This window comes from Protopterus annectens, chromosome 16.part0 (genome assembly GCF_019279795.1).
Source record: "Protopterus annectens isolate FY-2018-M chromosome 16.part0, PAN1.0, whole genome shotgun sequence".
NCBI classification, from domain to species: Eukaryota; Metazoa; Chordata; order Ceratodontiformes; family Protopteridae; genus Protopterus; species Protopterus annectens.
This window is the reverse complement of record NC_056750.1, coordinates 280,372,716-280,391,345: the sequence shown is the minus strand read 5'-3', so window position 1 is coordinate 280,391,345 and position 18,630 is coordinate 280,372,716. Positions and strand designations below refer to the sequence as shown.

Sequence of the window (18,630 nt, the reverse complement as noted above, 5' to 3'; positions counted from 1 at the left end):
ATTACCCTCATACCTTCCCATGCTGAGGACTCTGAAGTAAATAGCTGCTGTATTGAGTCACCCACACTGATTATCATTTTTTTTGTTCATTTTGCTTTGACTTTTTATCTTAGAGTTTGGTTTTTGTTGCTTTGAAAGTTACTCCTTTTGCCCTTTTTTTTGGTTTTGAAGTTTAAATACATGCAGCTTTGCAGCTTATAACTTTTACATTGTGTACCCCCCCCAAAAAAATGTAATATTTCTCTCAGCATTTTGGATGAAGTTTGGTACTTGGTATAGTAATTTATGAAAATCGTATATAAAATTTTATTTCATAAATTATTATACTAATTATTTTACTTGGCACTATATGTGAGATAGTGAGTCTTAGTCTTCATTAGTCTTATCTAAGGATCAAGCTAAGTTAAGTTTACTGACTATTAAGTCTCAGGACTAAAATCTAAACTGAGAGCCGGAGCAGGATAGAATATTTATAGATCATTATAAAGCTGCACATGTAACGACAAAGGTAATACATATGATATAGTGGATATAAAAAGTGTACACACCCCTGTTAAAATGCCAGGTTTTTGTGATGTAAAAAAATGAGGCCACAATAAATAATTTCAAAACTTTTCCCACCTTTGATGTGACCTATAACCTGTACAATTCAATTGAAAAAAAATCTATTAGGGGAAAAAATATAAAAAACAAAAAACGTACAATAAGCTGATTGCATAAGTGTGCACACCCTTAAACTAATACTTTGTTGAAGCACCTTTTGATTTAATTACAGCTTTCAGTCTTCTTGGGTACACACCTGCCATCAATTAGAGACTCTGATTAACCCCAATTATACCATGACCCCCCATTAATATTCCAAAACGTGCACGCTGATTGGCCAGCGTGCACGTTGTAAATCGACTTATACTAATGGAAAAAGGTCTGGTCGCCCGGACTTTTTCCATTAGTATAAGTCTCTTAAAACTGTCTCGCTATGTTAAAAGAGTTTAACATAGCGACACAGGTTTAAAAAAAGCAACGGAGATCTCCGTTGCTTTTTTTTAAAGCTGTCTCGCTATGTTAAACTCCTTTAACATAGCGATTAGTAAAAAGCAACAGAGATCTTGCTTTCTCCGTTGCTTTTTTTTTAAACCTGTCTTGCTATGTTAAATGGGTTTAACATAGCGAGACAGCTTTAAAATAAGCAACGGAGATCTCCGTTGCTTATTTTAAAGCTGTCTCGCTATGTTAAACCCATTTAACATAGCGAGACAGTAAAAAGCAACGGAGATCTTGCTTTCTCCGTTGCTTTTGGCCACAGCTCTGATGTACTGCGTAGGCATGCGCAGTACATCAGAACTGCCATGATACCAGACAGCTGCGGAAGGGCAGCAAAGAGGCATTATACAATGCCATTATTTAAGTAAAGTAATTATTTCTTTTCGTAAATAATGTCATAGTATAATAGCAATAACCCACTTCTGGGTGTGGGTAATGCGGGATTTACCCACGGTTGTCTTTGTTTGTTTGTAAATCCCGCATTACCCACACCCAGGCGTGGGTTATTGCTATAATAACGTTCAACTGTCCTAAAAGGATTTTCCTGACATTTACTCAGTTGCCTGCTGCAGTAAAAGCCATGATTCGCAGAGAGCTTACAAAGCATCAAAGGGATCTCATTGTTGAAAGGTATCAGTCAGGAGAAGGGTACAAAACAAGGGTCTATATTAGAACACCGAAGTTTCAAAACTTCGAGTGCTTTAATATCGACCTGAAAATATTGAAGAAACAGAAAACCAAATTTTTTCCTAGGGAAAGAATTTGGTTGTCCGTTTCTGTTGCTTCGGTATTTTCAGCGCTGTGGTGGAAAGTTACGGGTCTGGTTCAGGTAAGTGTGCGATTGTGTGGACGTGAGGGTTAGGGCGAGGTAGGTGAGTTAGGGTTAGGGCGCGGGTGAGGTGACTGTGCGATAGTGATGGACGTTAGGGTTAGGGTTTGGGAAAAAGGTAAGTGGATAGTTAGTGGTGTATGTTTAGTTTAGTGTAGGGTTAGGTGTAAGAGTTTAGGTGTATGTGTGTGGATTGCTGTTTGTTTGGTGTGCTTCTGTTGTGTGTATGTGTTTTGGAACAGCAAATTTTTTCCCCCAGAAAAATTTCACTGTTCCGTATGTTCGATGTTTTCAACTTTCGTTGAATAGGGTTGGATATTAGAACACTCGAAGGTTTGAAACTTTGGTGTTCTAATATAGACCCCAAAACAATTTCCACAGCATTGGATGTACCATGGAACACACTGAAGACAGTCATCAGAAAGTGGAGACAATATGGGACAACAGTGACGTTGCAAAGAACTGGACGTTTCTCCAAAATTGATGAAAAGACAAGATGAAAACTGGTCAGGGAGGCTGCCAAGAGACCTACAGCAACACTGAAAGAACTGCAGGAATTTCTGGCAAGTACTGGTTGTGTACTACATGTGACAACAATCTCCTGTATTCTCCATATGTCTGGCTATGGGGTAGGGTTGCAAGATGGAAGCCTTTTCTTACATAGAAAAACATCCAGGCCCATCTAAACTTTGCAAAACAATACATCAAGTCTCTCAGAAGCATGTGGGAAAATGTGTTATGGTCTGACGAGACCAAGGTTGAACTTTTTGACCACAATTCCAAAAGGTGCATTTGACACAAAGCAACACTTTGCATCAACAAAAGAACACCATCCCCACAGTGAAGCATAGTGGTGGCAGTATCATGCTTTGGGGTTGCTTTTCTCCAGCTGGAACTGGGTCAAGGTGGAGGGAATTATGAACAGTTCCAGATACCAGTCACTTTTGGCCCAAAACCGTCAGGCATCTGCTAGAAAGCTGAAGATGAAGAAGAATTTCACATTTTGACATGACAATGACCTCAAGCGTACATCCAAATCAACAAAAGAATGGCTTTACCAGAAGAAATTAAAGTTTTGGAATGGCCCAGCCAGAGCCCAGACCTAAATCCTATAGAAAATCTGTGGGGTGACCTGAAGAGGGGTGTGCACAAGAGAGGCCCTCATAATCTTGACAGATTTGGAGAGCTTTTGCAAGGAAGAGTGGGCAAATATTGCCAAGTCAAGATGTGCCATGCTGATAGACGCCTACCCAAGAAGACTGAATACTGTAATTAAATCAAAAGGTGCTTCAACAAAGTATTAGTTTAAGGGTGTGTACACTTATGCAACCAGCTTATTGTATGTTTTTTATTTTTGATATTTTTCCCCTAACAGGTTTGTTTTTTAATTGAATTGTACATGTTATAGGTCACATTAAAGGTGGGAAAAGTTTTGAAATGATTTATTGTGGTCTCATTTTTTATATCACAAAAACCTGGCATTTTAACAGGGGTGTGTACACTCTTTATATCCACTGTACATGATACTACAGAAAACCCACCATAGTTGTATATAAATTGGGCAGCTTAGCTATTGACAAAAGTCTGGTATTTGTTTTAAATTAGTACTATTTTCTCTTTTTATTCTTTCACAGGGCTGGCTACAGCAATATGGCTACCTCCCACCTGGAGATCTTCGTACACATACAATGCGATCGCCCCAGACTGTCTCCACAGCCATCAGTGCCATGCAGAGGTTTTATGGTTTGAAGGTGACTGGCAGTATTGATGAAGAAACAAAAAAGTGAGTTTTTCCCCCTGTGTTTAGTCCTGTATAATTAAGTATTCTGTCCTTGCTTTATTAATGCATCAAAATTGTTCATGTGCCTCTAATGATATATTACTACATTATACAGTAAAGTGGTTGTCATTGGGGCCCACCATACTAACACAGTCTAGTTTTATAGGTTTTCCTTCCGGCTCTCAGAATGCATTTAGTCTCTTTTTCATAACTCACATTAGACACAAGGAAGGAGATTTTTTTCTCCCTCCTTGTAGCTAAAGTGGCAGTGCTGTGAGTTACAGGCATTTTAGTGTGTTATATAGCAGCAACCAAAGCACCAAATCACAAACTCCACTGAAAAGAACAACAACGGACTGGATATCACCAAACACGATTTAATGAAAATGTAGGTCTCTGACGTCTCGGCCTTCGCCTTCAAGGAGTACAGAATACACATGAACCATTTCTTTATATACACATCAAGTACATCAATTAAAAACAATTAAACAATCAATTAATTAAGAATTCAATTAAACTGACAGCATTCTCCAATTAAAATCCTCGTTTAAACCTTTAGGACATAAAGTTTTAAATTTTAATATATAAATAGTTTCTTTATATAATAACATTTGTTTAATTTTAAACTGGTCATCTCCACAATCACGTAATTGCTCTAAAATAGTAGCTTGTAACAATTTATCATCATTATGATGCTTTTCAGAAAAATGTCTTGCAACAGGACTTTCAATTTTATTATTAATGATATCCCTAACATGTTCTAACAAACGAACCTTGAAAGGTCTTTTAGTCTCCCCTATATACACTTTGTTACAAGGACATCTTAATGCATAAATGACCCTCTCAGTGTGACAACAAAAGTAGTTATTAGAGTTAAAAGAAATATTATTAATGTAATTAAAACTAAGTTTAATATACCTGCATGCCTTACATTTGCCACATTGGTAGGTCCCTTTATGTCTGATGTTACTATCAATGGTTACTACTGGATAATTAAACCTACTTTTAACAAGAAAATCTTTAATATTTCGTCCCCTTTTAAATGAAAATCTAAGATTAACATCCAACCAAGACTTGACATTCTCCAGTGTACTGAACAATTTCCAGAACATAGAAACCATATTAATGAACTTAAATGTGTAGCATCCGTATGTAGTAACAAAATATATAACTTCTTGTGATTTCAGTAAAGATTGATTTGTAAGGGAAACCAACTTTCTATCCTGTACCGTATTGTGTTTCTGAAAATTCTGCTTGCATGTATATAGTTTATTATAGCTATCATCCAAGATAGTTATATCATACCCCCTTGATAAAAAAGAATCATATAGCTACTTCATTTCATTATTAAATTCCATAGTTTCATTACATAAACGGGATATGCGTAACATTTCCCCGTAAGGTAATGAATGTAACGTATGAGGTACATGTCCACTAGAACCGTGGACATATTGTGTTAAGCCACCAAATTTCCTGTTTATTGAAGTGGTTAATCTATAACCACTTGAAATATCTAAAACCACATCCAGAAACGGCATTCTGGTATCTATAGTAAGGCCGTCAAAATCCAAACCAAATCTGTTTGATTTCAGGTCTGATATAAATTGTGAAGCCATGGCCTTTTCCCCTTCAACTAAAAAAATTAAATCATCAACATATCTATAATACCTCACAACATTGTTATGAAAAAACTTATGTTTATAAATGTATTCAAACTCAAAAAGACCCATCGCCAGATTAGCATACATGGGGGCAAAAGAAGCCCCCATGGCTGTTCCTTGTTTTTGATGGTATAAAGTTTGATTAAATTCAAAATAATTATTAGTTAATGAGAAAAATAATAATTCAATAATAAATTCAGAAACAGGGGAAATACCTAGAAATCTCCTTAAGGCTTCCATACCAAAGTCATGATTAATATTCGTGTACAAACTTTTAACATCCACCGATATCCAATACATATTTTTGTTCCATTTAATATCATTAATTTTATTCAAAAAGTCAAATATATCTGTCAAAAAGGAAGGCAACTTTTTTACATAAGATAACAAATAATTATGTAAAAATATACCTAAATTGTGTAAAAAATAGTTGCGTCCTGAAACTATTGGACGACCAGAAGGTTTCACTAGATTTTTGTGAATCTTAGGTAGGCAGTAAAAATACGCCATACTATGTCCCTCAGTCTGAAATTTATTCTTGACGTCTTTCTTATCAAAATATCCTAATCTAAAACCTTTCTGTATAAGATCATTATATTCAGAAATTGCCAAGTTATAACTGTCAAGGTTACTGATCTCATATGTAGTATTATCATTTAAATGCAACATGCACATCTCAAAATAATCATGTACATTCAATACCACAAGTTTATTCCCCTTATCGGCAGGTTTAAATACGATATTATTATTTTTACTTAGTTCTTTTAAAATATTCCATTCCCGATGAGACATATTGTATTCAATGTTGTCCCTATTCTTCATGAATTCTTCATGGCTTATTTCCACAGAATGATTTAACATTTTAACAAAATTAGAAATATCATGATTAATAATTTTAGGTATAAAATTACTGTTGGATGGAACATTGTTAGTATCAAGCTTAATATATGCATTGCATGGTTCATCCGACACACAAGAATAAAAGCTATCATCCATACTAGAGACACTAGAGTCCAATATGTTTTGTTCGCTATCCGCATTTAAACTAAAAAAGTATTTCAGAAATAATTTCCTGCTAAATCTAAATACGTCCATCTGCATATCATACAATCTAGAGACAACTGTTGGAATAAACTTTAGCCCCAATTTTAGAACTGTAAGTTCGTTGTCATTAAACACATAATTAGACAAATTAACAACATAATCGTCCTTATTATTAGAGGTAAAATTACCATCTACCTCTTTTATAGCCGCCCCGTCTGGGCTGCTCTGAAGAGAAGTTGTCTGCATAGTCCCTTTGTCGTTTTGGTCTTGATGTGTCCCTCTGGATTGATGGTTGATCAGGACGAAAATTCTGTTTCATATGTTCCGGATTTTCTGCTGCTGGTAAATGAGGAAAATCCGTGTCTATCTCTTCGTCTTCCCACGAAGTATAGCCATTCTCTGATGCAGACGCCGAAGAGTTTAACGGACGTGTATTACCCGCGTTCTGTTGGAACCTCACGTGCTTACGTCCTCTCCCTCGATTGGTTCTTGACAAAAAAGCTTTATTGAGTTCATAGTCACGTAAATCTCTAATTAGTTTCCCTTTCTTTCTTTCGATAAGTGTCAATTCATAGTCTTTTAATTTCTCATTGACCTGTATGAGAAATTCATCTAAAAAAGATGTAGAGACACTTTTCGATATGTCGCTACACATTTTTTTAATGTCCATACACAGTTCTTTCTGTTTTAGTCGGTCACGTTCAATCAGTATATGCAGCCACTCTGTCACACAATTATGGGCTGCAGATACCCATCTTTTATGGAACATAATGTCAGTATCTTTAGTGAGATCAAAAGGTGTTGTAGGATCTTTAAACACCCTTAATCCCCTAGGAGTTGTCTCAGTCTCAATATATCTCTGTAGTCCGCAAATATTAAAAAAAGTTGCTGTTTCTTTTACCATTTTTTTCTCCAGGTTTTCTAATAGCGATTTATGTTCTGCATTATCTGGTACACAGGTTTTTCTACCCACACTGCAAAAGGGATTAGGGAAGCGTTTGCGCCGTTCGTCTTCCCACTTGTCCCACAGTGTATTGCTCTTATCAGAGCCAGTTCTATTACCAAGCTGACGTTCACCTCTATCAGTCCCATTGCTGACAAAGTTATCCAACGATAACTGGCTACCGTCCATGGTATCCCGTAGCACTCGGGGAAATTGTGCAAGTGAATCCATCAAAATAAATAGCAGCAACCAAAGCACCAAATCACAAACTCCACTGAAAAGAACAACAACGGACTGGATATCACCAAACACGATTTAATGAAAATGTAGGTCTCTGACGTCTCGGCCTTCGCCTTCAAGGAGTACAGAATACACATGAACCATTTCTTTATATACACATCAAGTACATCAATTAAAAACAATTAAACAATCAATTAATTAAGAATTCAATTAAACTGACAGCATTCTCCAATTAAAATCCTCGTTTAAACCTTTAGGACATAAAGTTTTAAATTTTAATATATAAATAGTTTCTTTATATAATAACATTTGTTTAATTTTAAACTGGTCATCTCCACAATCACGTAATTGCTCTAAAATAGTAGCTTGTAACAATTTATCATCATTATGATGCTTTTCAGAAAAATGTCTTGCAACAGGACTTTCAATTTTATTATTAATGATATCCCTAACATGTTCTAACAAACGAACCTTGAAAGGTCTGTTAGTCTCCCTATATACACTTTGTTACAAGGACATCTTAATGCATAAATGACCCTCTCAGTGTGACAACAAAAGTAGTTATTAGAGTTAAAAGAAATATTATTAATGTAATTAAAACTAAGTTTAATATACCTGCATGCCTTACATTTGCCACATTGGTAGGTCCCTTTATGTCTGATGTTACTATCAATGGTTACTACTGGATAATTAAACCTACTTTTAACAAGAAAATCTTTAATATTTCGTCCCCTTTTAAATGAAAATCTAAGATTAACATCCAACCAAGACTTGACATTCTCCAGTGTACTGAACAATTTCCAGAACATAGAAACCATATTAATGAACTTAAATGTGTAGCATCCGTATGTAGTAACAAAATATATAACTTCTTGTGATTTCAGTAAAGATTGATTTGTAAGGAAACCAACTTTCTATCCTGTACCGTATTGTGTTTCTGAAAATTCTGCTTGCATGTATATAGTTTATTATAGCTATCATCCAAGATAGTTATATCATACCCCCTTGATAAAAAAGAATCATATAGCAACTTCATTTCATTATTAAATTCCATAGTTTCATTACATAAACGGGATATGCGTAACATTTCCCCGTAAGGTAATGAATGTAACGTATGAGGCACATGTCCACTAGAACCGTGGACATATTGTGTTAAGCCACCAAATTTCCTGTTTATTGAAGTGGTTAATCTATAACCACTTGAAATATCTAAAACCACATCCAGAAACGGCATTCTGGTATCTATAGTAAGGCCGTCAAAATCCAAACCAAATCTGTTTGATTTCAGGTCTGATATAAATTGTGAAGCCATGGCCTTTTCCCCTTCAACTAAAAAAATTAAATCATCAACATATCTATAATACCTCACAACATTGTTATGAAAAAACTTATGTTTATAAATGTATTCAAACTCAAAAAGACCCATCGCCAGATTAGCATACATGGGGGCAAAAGAAGCCCCCATGGCTGTTCCTTGTTTTTGATGGTATAAAGTTTGATTAAATTCAAAATAATTATTAGTTAATGAGAAAAATAATAATTCAATAATAAATTCAGAAACAGGGGAAATACCTAGAAATCTCCTTAAGGCTTCCATACCAAAGTCATGATTAATATTCGTGTACAAACTTTTAACATCCACCGATATCCAATACATAGGGGACGAAATATTAAAGATTTTCTTGTTAAAAGTAGGTTTAATTATCCAGTAGTAACCATTGATAGTAACATCAGACATAAAGGGACCTACCAATGTGGCAAATGTAAGGCATGCAGGTATATTACACTTAGTTTTAATTACATTAATAATATTTCTTTTAACTCTAATAACTACTTTTGTTGTCACACTGAGAGGGTCATTTATGCATTAAGATGTCCTTGTAACAAAGTGTATATAGGGGAGACTAAAAGACCTTTCAAGGTTCGTTTGTTAGAACATGTTAGGGATATCATTAATAATAAAATTGAAAGTCCTGTTGCAAGACATTTTTCTGAAAAGCATCATAATGATGATAAATTGTTACAAGCTACTATTTTAGAGCAATTACGTGATTGTGGAGATGACCAGTTTAAAATTAAACAAATGTTATTATATAAAGAAACTATTTATATATTAAAATTTAAAACTTTATGTCCTAAAGGTTTAAACGAGGATTTTAATTGGAGAATGCTGTCAGTTTAATTGAATTCTTAATTAATTAATTGATTGTTTAATTGTTTTTAATTGATGTACTTGATGTGTATATAAAGAAATGGTTCATGTGTATTCTGTACTCCTTGAAGGCGAAGGCCGAGACGTCAGAGACCTACATTTTCATTAAATCGTGTTTGGTGATATCCAGTCCGTTGTTGTTCTTTTCATTTTAGTGTGTTATCACTGAGTTAACATAACTTATGTTAAGAAAGCCTTTGCTAACCCTTACGAAGCTCATGTTAAAGCCTTTACAAAATAAACTAGCTAAATTATATTTTTGTCAAAGTACTTTTTTTGACATTTGTTTACCAGAAAAAGTCCATTTGGGTATAAAAATAATCCCTTTCCAGTTGGAGGCTGGGAGAGAAAAGCTCCACAGATGTAAAACATTTTATGTATAATTTTGCAATTTACAGGTGTGCAAACGTTATGATAACATCATGCCGTAGATAGCAATAAGAGTGTCAAGAGGAATGCGCAAAACAAGTAGAAAACCCAGTATAGTCAGTTTTCATGGTTGTGGTATTTACAAGACCAACATTTTATTAAAGTATATTTTTCTGTGAGTTAGCATAGATGATCAAGGATCTGAGCTTTTAACAAGCTGCTTTCTGTAGTCAAGGTTGCTGGCTTTGATTACTTTTACCTCCATTTGCCTACTGTGTGCCTCTGAGCAAGTCGCTTTATCAACCAGAACTCCTGGGACACCCCTGTAAAGGCACACTTTTGTACATTGGGCTTACCTGGTTCGCTAATGTGTAAACTAAAATAACAAAAGAAGGTGATACTTTGCCTGATTCTATGAAATTACAGACTACAAAGAGTAGTAAGGAAGTCATAGGTGGGTAGAGTAGACTATTTGAGAGGTTGGGCGAGCCAGGTGGTTGGTGTAGTGACAGAGCTGTGAAGCTTGCTAGTGTAGCCTCAAGCCTATTAGAACTACAAACCATCAGCAGCCAGAAACATGAACTCCAGTAAATGGCAGTGTGATTGATATGTGACAGAACAGAGAGAAAATCAGGTTCAAAACGGGCATAAATTGTTCACTGTTCTTTGTTATATTTTGATATTACATGTGCGATAAATAGGACAGGCTTAATGTACAATGTAGTGTGGGCATAAATTGTTCACTGTTCTTTGTTATATTTTGATATTACATGTGCGATAAATAGGACAGGCTTAATGTACAATGTAGTGTGGTCATGAAACATGGCATATCACAAGTATTCTGCAACTCTCAAGTGCAAGTCCCAGAACAGTCAAGACTGTGTGAAAATGGGCCTTGCATATTCCCTTTATTGTTAGATATGGTTATTTCAGAGTTATTTGTTTTAGAGGGTTCTCCCCTGTAAAAAGAATTAATAGTAATAACTGTAAAGCTGAACAGAAATTGTTGACATTTGCTGTTTTCCTTTAGTGTCACTTTTTTCTGTAATTCGGGGGATCACAAAAGGAACCAAAATGCAAGATGAAGAAAGGTTGTCCTGACTGTATCATAATAATTTGATACACCAAGGGCAAGAGTAGCAAGTTGACTTTTTGTAAAGGTATACAGGATCTGTTTTAGCTTGGGAGATTCTAATGCTGAAAGTGGGTCCAAAAGCTGTACCATTTTAATTTTTCCCATCTGTGTTTTTTTTTTGTAAATAAAAAGGCTGCATATTTGTTCACTTTCATTTTAGTTGGACTACTGCTTGTCATCCTCACTTAAATCACACTGGTTTTAAGCCTAATGGAAGGGTTTAGTGCTTGGGTCTCCATCTATTTTAACATCTGAGGCACCAACCAATATGAATTCAAAGAGCTGTGGGTGCCAGGGGGGAGGGAAGAATACTGGATGCAGAATATGTATGGGGAGGCAAGAGACTTGCTTTTGGAATTTTCCTGCTTCATAAATAACAAAAGTCGTATAACAAGAGAAGATGGCATTTGAAGAGATCTGCTGTTGGAAGAGTATATATATGTGTGTGTGTGTGTGTGTGTGTGTGTGTGTGTGTTTTCTGTGTTCTGCATTGATTTATCCCTTATATCAGGTACTTAAACTTCCATGTTGTTTCATCTTCAGATAAGTTGTATTTTCATTTGACTAACAAAATTTCAAAATAACCACATGCAGCTTTTTTTTGTTTGTTTTGTAATCAGTCTTTTTAATCTGATGTTGTCATTTTAATTTTTCTTCAACTGATGGGTTTCAGATTTGGCTTAGCCGCATTTACTTGGATCCGACTCTTGAGCTCCTCCCTTTACTCATAATACCATAGTCATTCTGCAGTACCTCAGATCTCATTTGCCGCCTTATCGCTACAGACCCAGATCCTTCTTGTAGAGTTTTGGGATGTAGATTTTTTTGTAGTGAATGTAATTTCTTTTATCACCTTTCCTAATTGCCTCTTCCTCCCTTACTGTAGTTTTTCGGTTTCTATTGTATTAGGATTACTTTTATTTTTCTCTTCTGTTTCTAACTTTGGTAGTTCTCTGTAACATTGCTGGCACTTTCTTCCTAATTACTTTGTTTCTTCCAACCCTTTATTGGGTAATCCTTTTTTCTACCATTCTTGGTAGTTTTCTATCAAAAAAAAAAAAAAAAAGACTAGCTTAAATTTTTTTCTAGCTCTGTCAGCCAGTTTCCCTTTCCTTTTTGCTACTTTGGCTGAGAAACCTACTGGGTTTAAGAACTGCACTTCCTGTGGGCACAAGACCCCTAATTCTGATGTCCACAGGTGTTGTCTGGGTGCTACCCATTTAAACACTGAATGTATGATTTGTGCTGGTTTTAACTCTAGGGCCCTTAGCGACCAGCATAACAAACTGGTCCTAAAGGGTCTGTTGCCTTTCTTCTTCTCTTTCAGGGGCTCAGATCCCTGCAGAAACACTTAAGGCCTTTTCTGAAGGCAAAGGAATCCAGGAAGCGGTCTCCCACTCGCTCTCCAGAGTCAGCTTCAACTTTGAAGCCTTCTGTCAAAGCACAGAAAAAGTCAGATCTGGCACCATTGGATCCGAAACTTAAACAGTCAGATCTGACACCCTCGAATCCAACCCTTAGCAAGTCCAAGTCTCAGAGGATTTGGTCCCCCAGGTTCTGTCTGGACCCTGTCTCTCCTGAACTCCATTCTCCCTTACTACAAGAAACCCCAAGGAGAGAGCCATGGCCCCAGTGTACTACTTCCTCTATCAGATTGTCCAGGAACCTTTCTGAAGCCGAAGTTGATAGGAAAATTAGGAAGTTCCTCAGAGCTCAGATTCAGATAGGGGTTTTCCCAGCTTCATCTCCCATTTGATCCATGAGCCTCCCTTCTGTTTCCTACACTGTAACTGATCCTTCTCTGATCTGACTGGCAATTTCAGAGCCCTCGTATCTGACCTGAGAGTATCTGTGTCTGATCCAGAGATGGCTGGGTCTTTGACTCCAGCTGCGTCCGTGACTTGTCCGGCACTGAACCCCTTGGAATAGGATGAGTCTCGGAGCCGAAGCTTCGGTGCCGGCACGGGATGGGGGGGCTTGGTTTGACTCCACAGTTGTCAGAGCTGCCTCTGCCCCTTGGAGCTTTGATTTTGGACAGCTCGGGTCCAGTTCCCCTTCGAGGCAGGGATCCAGGTAGGACTGAGGCATGGTGGCATCTGGGGTTTTGTTGCCGGTGCTACGAGCTACAACTTCTCATGGTCCTTCTGCTTTTGAAGTGGTGGAGAGGGTCTTCTCTAATCTGAAAGACAGGACTACTGTTTCTTCTTTGGGTCCTACAGCCCTGCCACCATCAGGTCCGAGGTCTGATCCTCACAGACCTATCAAGCATCCAGACATTCCCTCTCAAAGACTTTCCCCTGTCTTTGGGCACCTGTTCAGACCATCCCAATGAGGAGATTCCCCACAAGACAATATGCAAGAGGAGGCACATAGACTCCCCTCAGGAGTTGCTCACAGAAGATGCTGACTTCAGTGAAAGGGAGGGACCCACAAGGTCTCCACCAGATGATGTCTCCTTCGGAAACATCTTAGAAATACTTGGGCAGAAAGGTGGATGGTCCTCTGATTCCACTTCCCAGGAGGAATCAGTGTTCCTTGAAGATTTTGGGTTTGGATCTGGCCTGTTTTCATCTTGGGTGACTCCCCCGACTGATGAGCTTATAGATCTAGTTTCTTGCTGGGCATGGAAGGAGCAGGATACTGTAGAACCCATCCTCTGCCATTCTGTTAAGTTCCTTGTCCCTCCTAAGGACAGGCCATACTTGGAGAAAGGGAGTTCCTGTTGATGCCATGGCTGTGCCAGCAGACACTAAGAAGGAACTGGCAGAGCAGAGATCGTCTGTCCATCCACTTAATAGAGAGTCCAGGGCATTGGACAGATTTGGGAAGTGCATTTATGCCTTAGCGACCTTCGCCTTACGGTCACTGAACTGTTTGGCACATTTCACCAGACTGAAAAGGGATTTGACTAAAGTGCTTTCCAAATCTTTTTCTGAGTCCATGTCTGTGGAGGACCACAAAAATCTTATTTCATGGCTGGCCACTCTTCTATCAATCTTTAATGCTTCCATGAGGTTAATTTCCCATACTGCTGAGGGTACCTCATGACCATAGCCATAAGGAGACATGCCTGGATGTTTTTGTGTGACTTAGCAGAGCCCTTCACGTCTTCATCAATGTTCTTTTTGATGGATTATCCTTGTTTGGCCCCACTGTTAAGGAAACACTTTCTCTGAGTGAGCAGAATGAAAAGACCTTGTCTGCCTTGGGGACCCATTTTTCTACTCCTCAGAGATCCTTCTCCAGGAATCAGCGAGGAGGAAGAAAAATACAGTTCTGTAAGTCCCGGGGTCCTTTCCAAAACTCACAAGGGGATAACTCCCTCAGAGGCACGGGGGGGGGTTCAAATGAAAGACACCGTCCTTGCAGCAGTAGAGGCCCGCAAAGTCAGGGTTTCAGATAAACCCTTTTCAGTGCTCCTGAAAGGTTGCCCAACTGCTCATCTCTAGAGCCATCCAGGGGCGCTTGTCTCTGCTCCCAGACGCCTAGGTATCACTCACACAGAAGATACTTGGGTACAGAAAATTATGTCCAAAGGTTTTTTCATACCATTTTCACAATTTCCCCCAAGCAAAAGGAAAAATCTGTCTGAAGTTCCACCCAGTCAGAGGGGGCAGCTGTAGCAATTTAAAAACTGCTAGACAAGAGTCATCCAGGAGGTCCCACCAGACCAGAAAGGATTCGGAACCTACTCAATTCTTTTTAGTAACACAAAAAACAGGGGACCTGAGACCAATTGTGGACCTCAACAAACTGAATTAGTGTGTAAAAGAACTCAAAGTTCTGAATGGTTATGGTTTTAGTCCATTCTGGAATTTCTGTGGAAAGACAATTGGATGTGCTCCATCAGTCTTCAGGATGTATACTGTCATGTCAGTGTGATCAGATGCTCTCAAAGATATCTGCACTTTCAGTTGGGGACCAGCCACTATCAGTTCAGAGCCCTGCCCTTTGGTCTCACCACAGGTCCCAGGGTGTTCACCAAATGTATGGCAGTGGTAGCAGCTCACTTCAGACGGCTAAGATTCAGGGTTTTTTTATACCTAGGAGATTAGCTCCTCACTGCCCCAATCAGGCATCTCCTTGAGAGATTCAGGGACAACTTGGTCCAGTTATGTCAATCCCCAGTCTTCTCAGTCAACCTTTGGAAGTCACATCTTTAACCCATTCAGAGAGTGGAGTTCACAGGTGCTCATTTGGACACATTTGGTCAGATAGCCTCCCTTCCACCGGACAGAGTATGGACCATCAGATGTCGAGGGGAACAAGTTGTCTCACACCCTTCCCCTCGAGTCAGACTGATTCTTCAGACTTTTGGGTTGATGGCATCAGCCATAACCTTGGTTCCTATGCCCCGCTTTTATATGGGCAGTCTTCAGTGGACTCTTGCTGTTCAGTGGTCAATTCTTCACCATCCCTTGTCTTCACCAGTCAAACTCACACAAGTATGCAGTTTGGAGGAGGAATGAGATTTAAGAGAAGGCAGTTACACTGAATAACTTATATAATGTTGTTTAGATTATCTGATATTTGACAATATATGTGATGTATAATGCTTGTAAATCTAAACGTGTTAATATGATTTGATTGCTTATTTATATAAATATAAGTTTGCTTTGTCACAAGTGATTCAATAAAGGTGTTAAAAAAAAAAAAACTCACACAAGTATGCAAAGACCACCTGCTTTGGTGGATTCAGTCGGACAAAGTTTCTGAAGGCCGCCCTCTTGTCTTTCCACCCCCAGTAGCCACTGTAACCATGGATGCCTCCCAATTGGGTGGCGCTGGGGGGGACATTTTTTGGGAAGGATGATCCAAGACACATGGTCCCCAGACGAGATCAATTTGCACATCAGTGTTCTAAAGATGAGAGCGGTCCTTCTAGAGTTGCAGGCCTTCCAGGACTCCCTTCCTGTTGGGACGATTGTAATTCAAGCCAACAACATGTCTGTGGTTTGGTACATCAGCAGATGGCAGGGGGCGATCTTATCCCCTTTGTTGAGAGGCATTGAGAGTGTGGTAGTGGGCAAGTTCCTCCAACTGCTTTCTTATGGTAAAACACATCTTGGGAGAGTCCAGCGTGCTAGCGGACAAACTCAGCAGATCCATTCTGTTGCCTCAGGAGTAAAAATCAGTGAGTTCAGCCTTGTTGCAATCTGTTTGCATCTTCCCACAAGTACAGCAGGTTCTTTGCCCTGATCTCCCCGTTGGGGAAGTCACTGAGAGATGCTGTTGTCCACTTTGGCCCTTCAATCTCCTTTACGCTCCCCTGATACCTCTGATTCCCAAATTCTTCCAGAAGACACTTCTGTTGAAGTGCACGGTTATCCTCCATGTCCCTTTTTGGCCTCATCAAGTTTGGCTCCCTTTCCTTTGGGCTCACCTTCTATATCCACCAAGGATACTGGAACTCAGTCCAAACCTTCTTTCTCATCCCACAGGGATGGATTGCCCAGCCATTACAGGCCTCAAGTTGACCACATGGTTTCTCCAGTTCCAGTGATGGTTAGTCAACCCATGATTTCCTCCCCAGTCTGACAGATACTGCTGTCATCCCAGAAGGCCTCTGTTAGGAAAATCTACTAGAGTAAATAGAAAGGATTCTCTTTTTGGGCTCTGCAAAGGGAATTAGACCCCTTCACTCCCATATTTTGGCTGTCCTGAAGTTTTTAGCATCTGTTTTTCAAGAAATGGCTAGATGGTCTTCGTGTTTCACTGTTACAGTCCTCACATATGGGTTATCTGGCTCCAGGTAGCCCTCAGTCAGCCTGAATACCAGAGTCCTTGGTATATGACATCGGCTGCCGTCGGTTGTAAAACTGATGTCAGAACATCAGGTATAAAGGGAGGCAGCCAATGCCATTTCCTCAGTCTTTCTTGCCGCGGAGCCCGAAGCAATGCAATTCACACTAGTGCTGGTCAGCCGTTTACCTTCTTTTTGCTTTCTGACTACCGAGTTGAAGATGCCTTCAGATAAGTACCCCGTTGGGGATCCTCTTTTCTTGCTTTAACGAATGTCAGATAAAGTTAATAACTGTCTTGCCTGAGGAAAACAGATTCCGCACCGTGATTTACATTCCTATTGTAAAACTTGTTTGGGCCTTGAGCACGACGTCCCTAACTGCGATCTCTGTGCTTCCTTTAACCCGCATACCATACGCCGTAGAGCTACAATTTTGTATAAGCATTTTGGAGTCTGGCCTAAGTTCGTCGGTATGGTGTCTTCTGGTCTCCTGACTTCGGATATATCTAGGAAACGCAAAGACAAGGACCGTGACAGGCCTAGGGTTAAATCTGCTGACGACGCACCGATGAAATTGGTAGTCAGCACAGCGGTAGTCAGTGAGGCGCTTTCGCAGCCCCTGCAGTCTGCAGATTTTCAGCCGCAGGCCTCTGCTGAGACCTTTACAGAGTCCGCCATGCCACAGGCTGCTATTTCATCTTAAGACCCTCCTCTGTCGCCGCCTCAGATGGGTCTGGAGCCACTTTCCAGGCACCGGCTTCTGACGCCTCCTCTTTTCGACATGAGAACAGAACCAGACTGACTACCTTAATTCAGACGTCTGCAGTTGCTAGGTCTCCCGAGTCCCTCTGGATTGCTAGTAAACCTTCCAGCCACAAACCTTCTCACAAGCAGGCATTGGCCTCCCCTCCTGTGCCTCAGTCCCAGTTGGTAAAGATGGCTGGTGTTGATCTTTCCCTGATTAGGGGCTCTCATCCCCCCCTTCCAAGAGGGCTAGGGAATTATCTCCTGATGTTTTGTCTGTCTCAGATTCTGAGATTTCCAGTATTTCTGCTGGTGAAGAAGGAAATTCTCAACTTTTTTCTGGCTTTGAGGATTCTGATGCTGAGGACTCTATCCCTTCTGCCTCCCCTCCAGAAGATTTTTCCTTTGGGGATACTTTGAATACTCTTAGAGAGCACTTTAAATGAGAATGTCAGGATTTTCCTCAATCAGGGAATTTTTGGATTTACCACAGCATAAGCCTCTGGTTATACCTCCTGTTTTGGAAGTGGTGGATGATGTTTTCATGGAAAATTCTTTAACTCCTAATTCTGTTCCTCCTGCCCCCAGAAAACCTGATAGGTATTACAGGGTTCCTGATTCTCATAAATTCCTTTTTAAAAACCCTACTGCTGATCCTGAGATTATTTTCAAGGCCCCAAGGGTGTTAAGGCTACTATTGCTAAAAACCCTGTGCCTTATGATAAGGAGTCTAGGGCCTTGGACAGGTGGGGTAAAAAAGTCTATACCTCTGCAACTCTTGCCATTGGATCCGTGAATTGTCTTTTTCACATGATTAAGTGTCAGCAGCATACTTTGGAGGCTATTAAGGCTAAACTTGGGGATATTCCTTCCATGTCGGAGAACAAAG

At 39.2% G+C, this 18,630-nt stretch overlaps 1 protein-coding gene across 1 annotated transcript in view; it reads left to right on the top strand.

The window, feature by feature from the left end:
- MMP14 (matrix metallopeptidase 14) overlaps positions 1–18,630 on the top strand; it is a 282,841-nt gene that overhangs the window by 62,341 nt on the left and 201,870 nt on the right. The window contains exon 2 of the mRNA XM_044057971.1: positions 3,505–3,653. Within this exon, the coding sequence (XP_043913906.1) occupies positions 3,505–3,653 (149 nt within the window). The remainder of the gene's footprint in view (positions 1–3,504; positions 3,654–18,630) is intronic.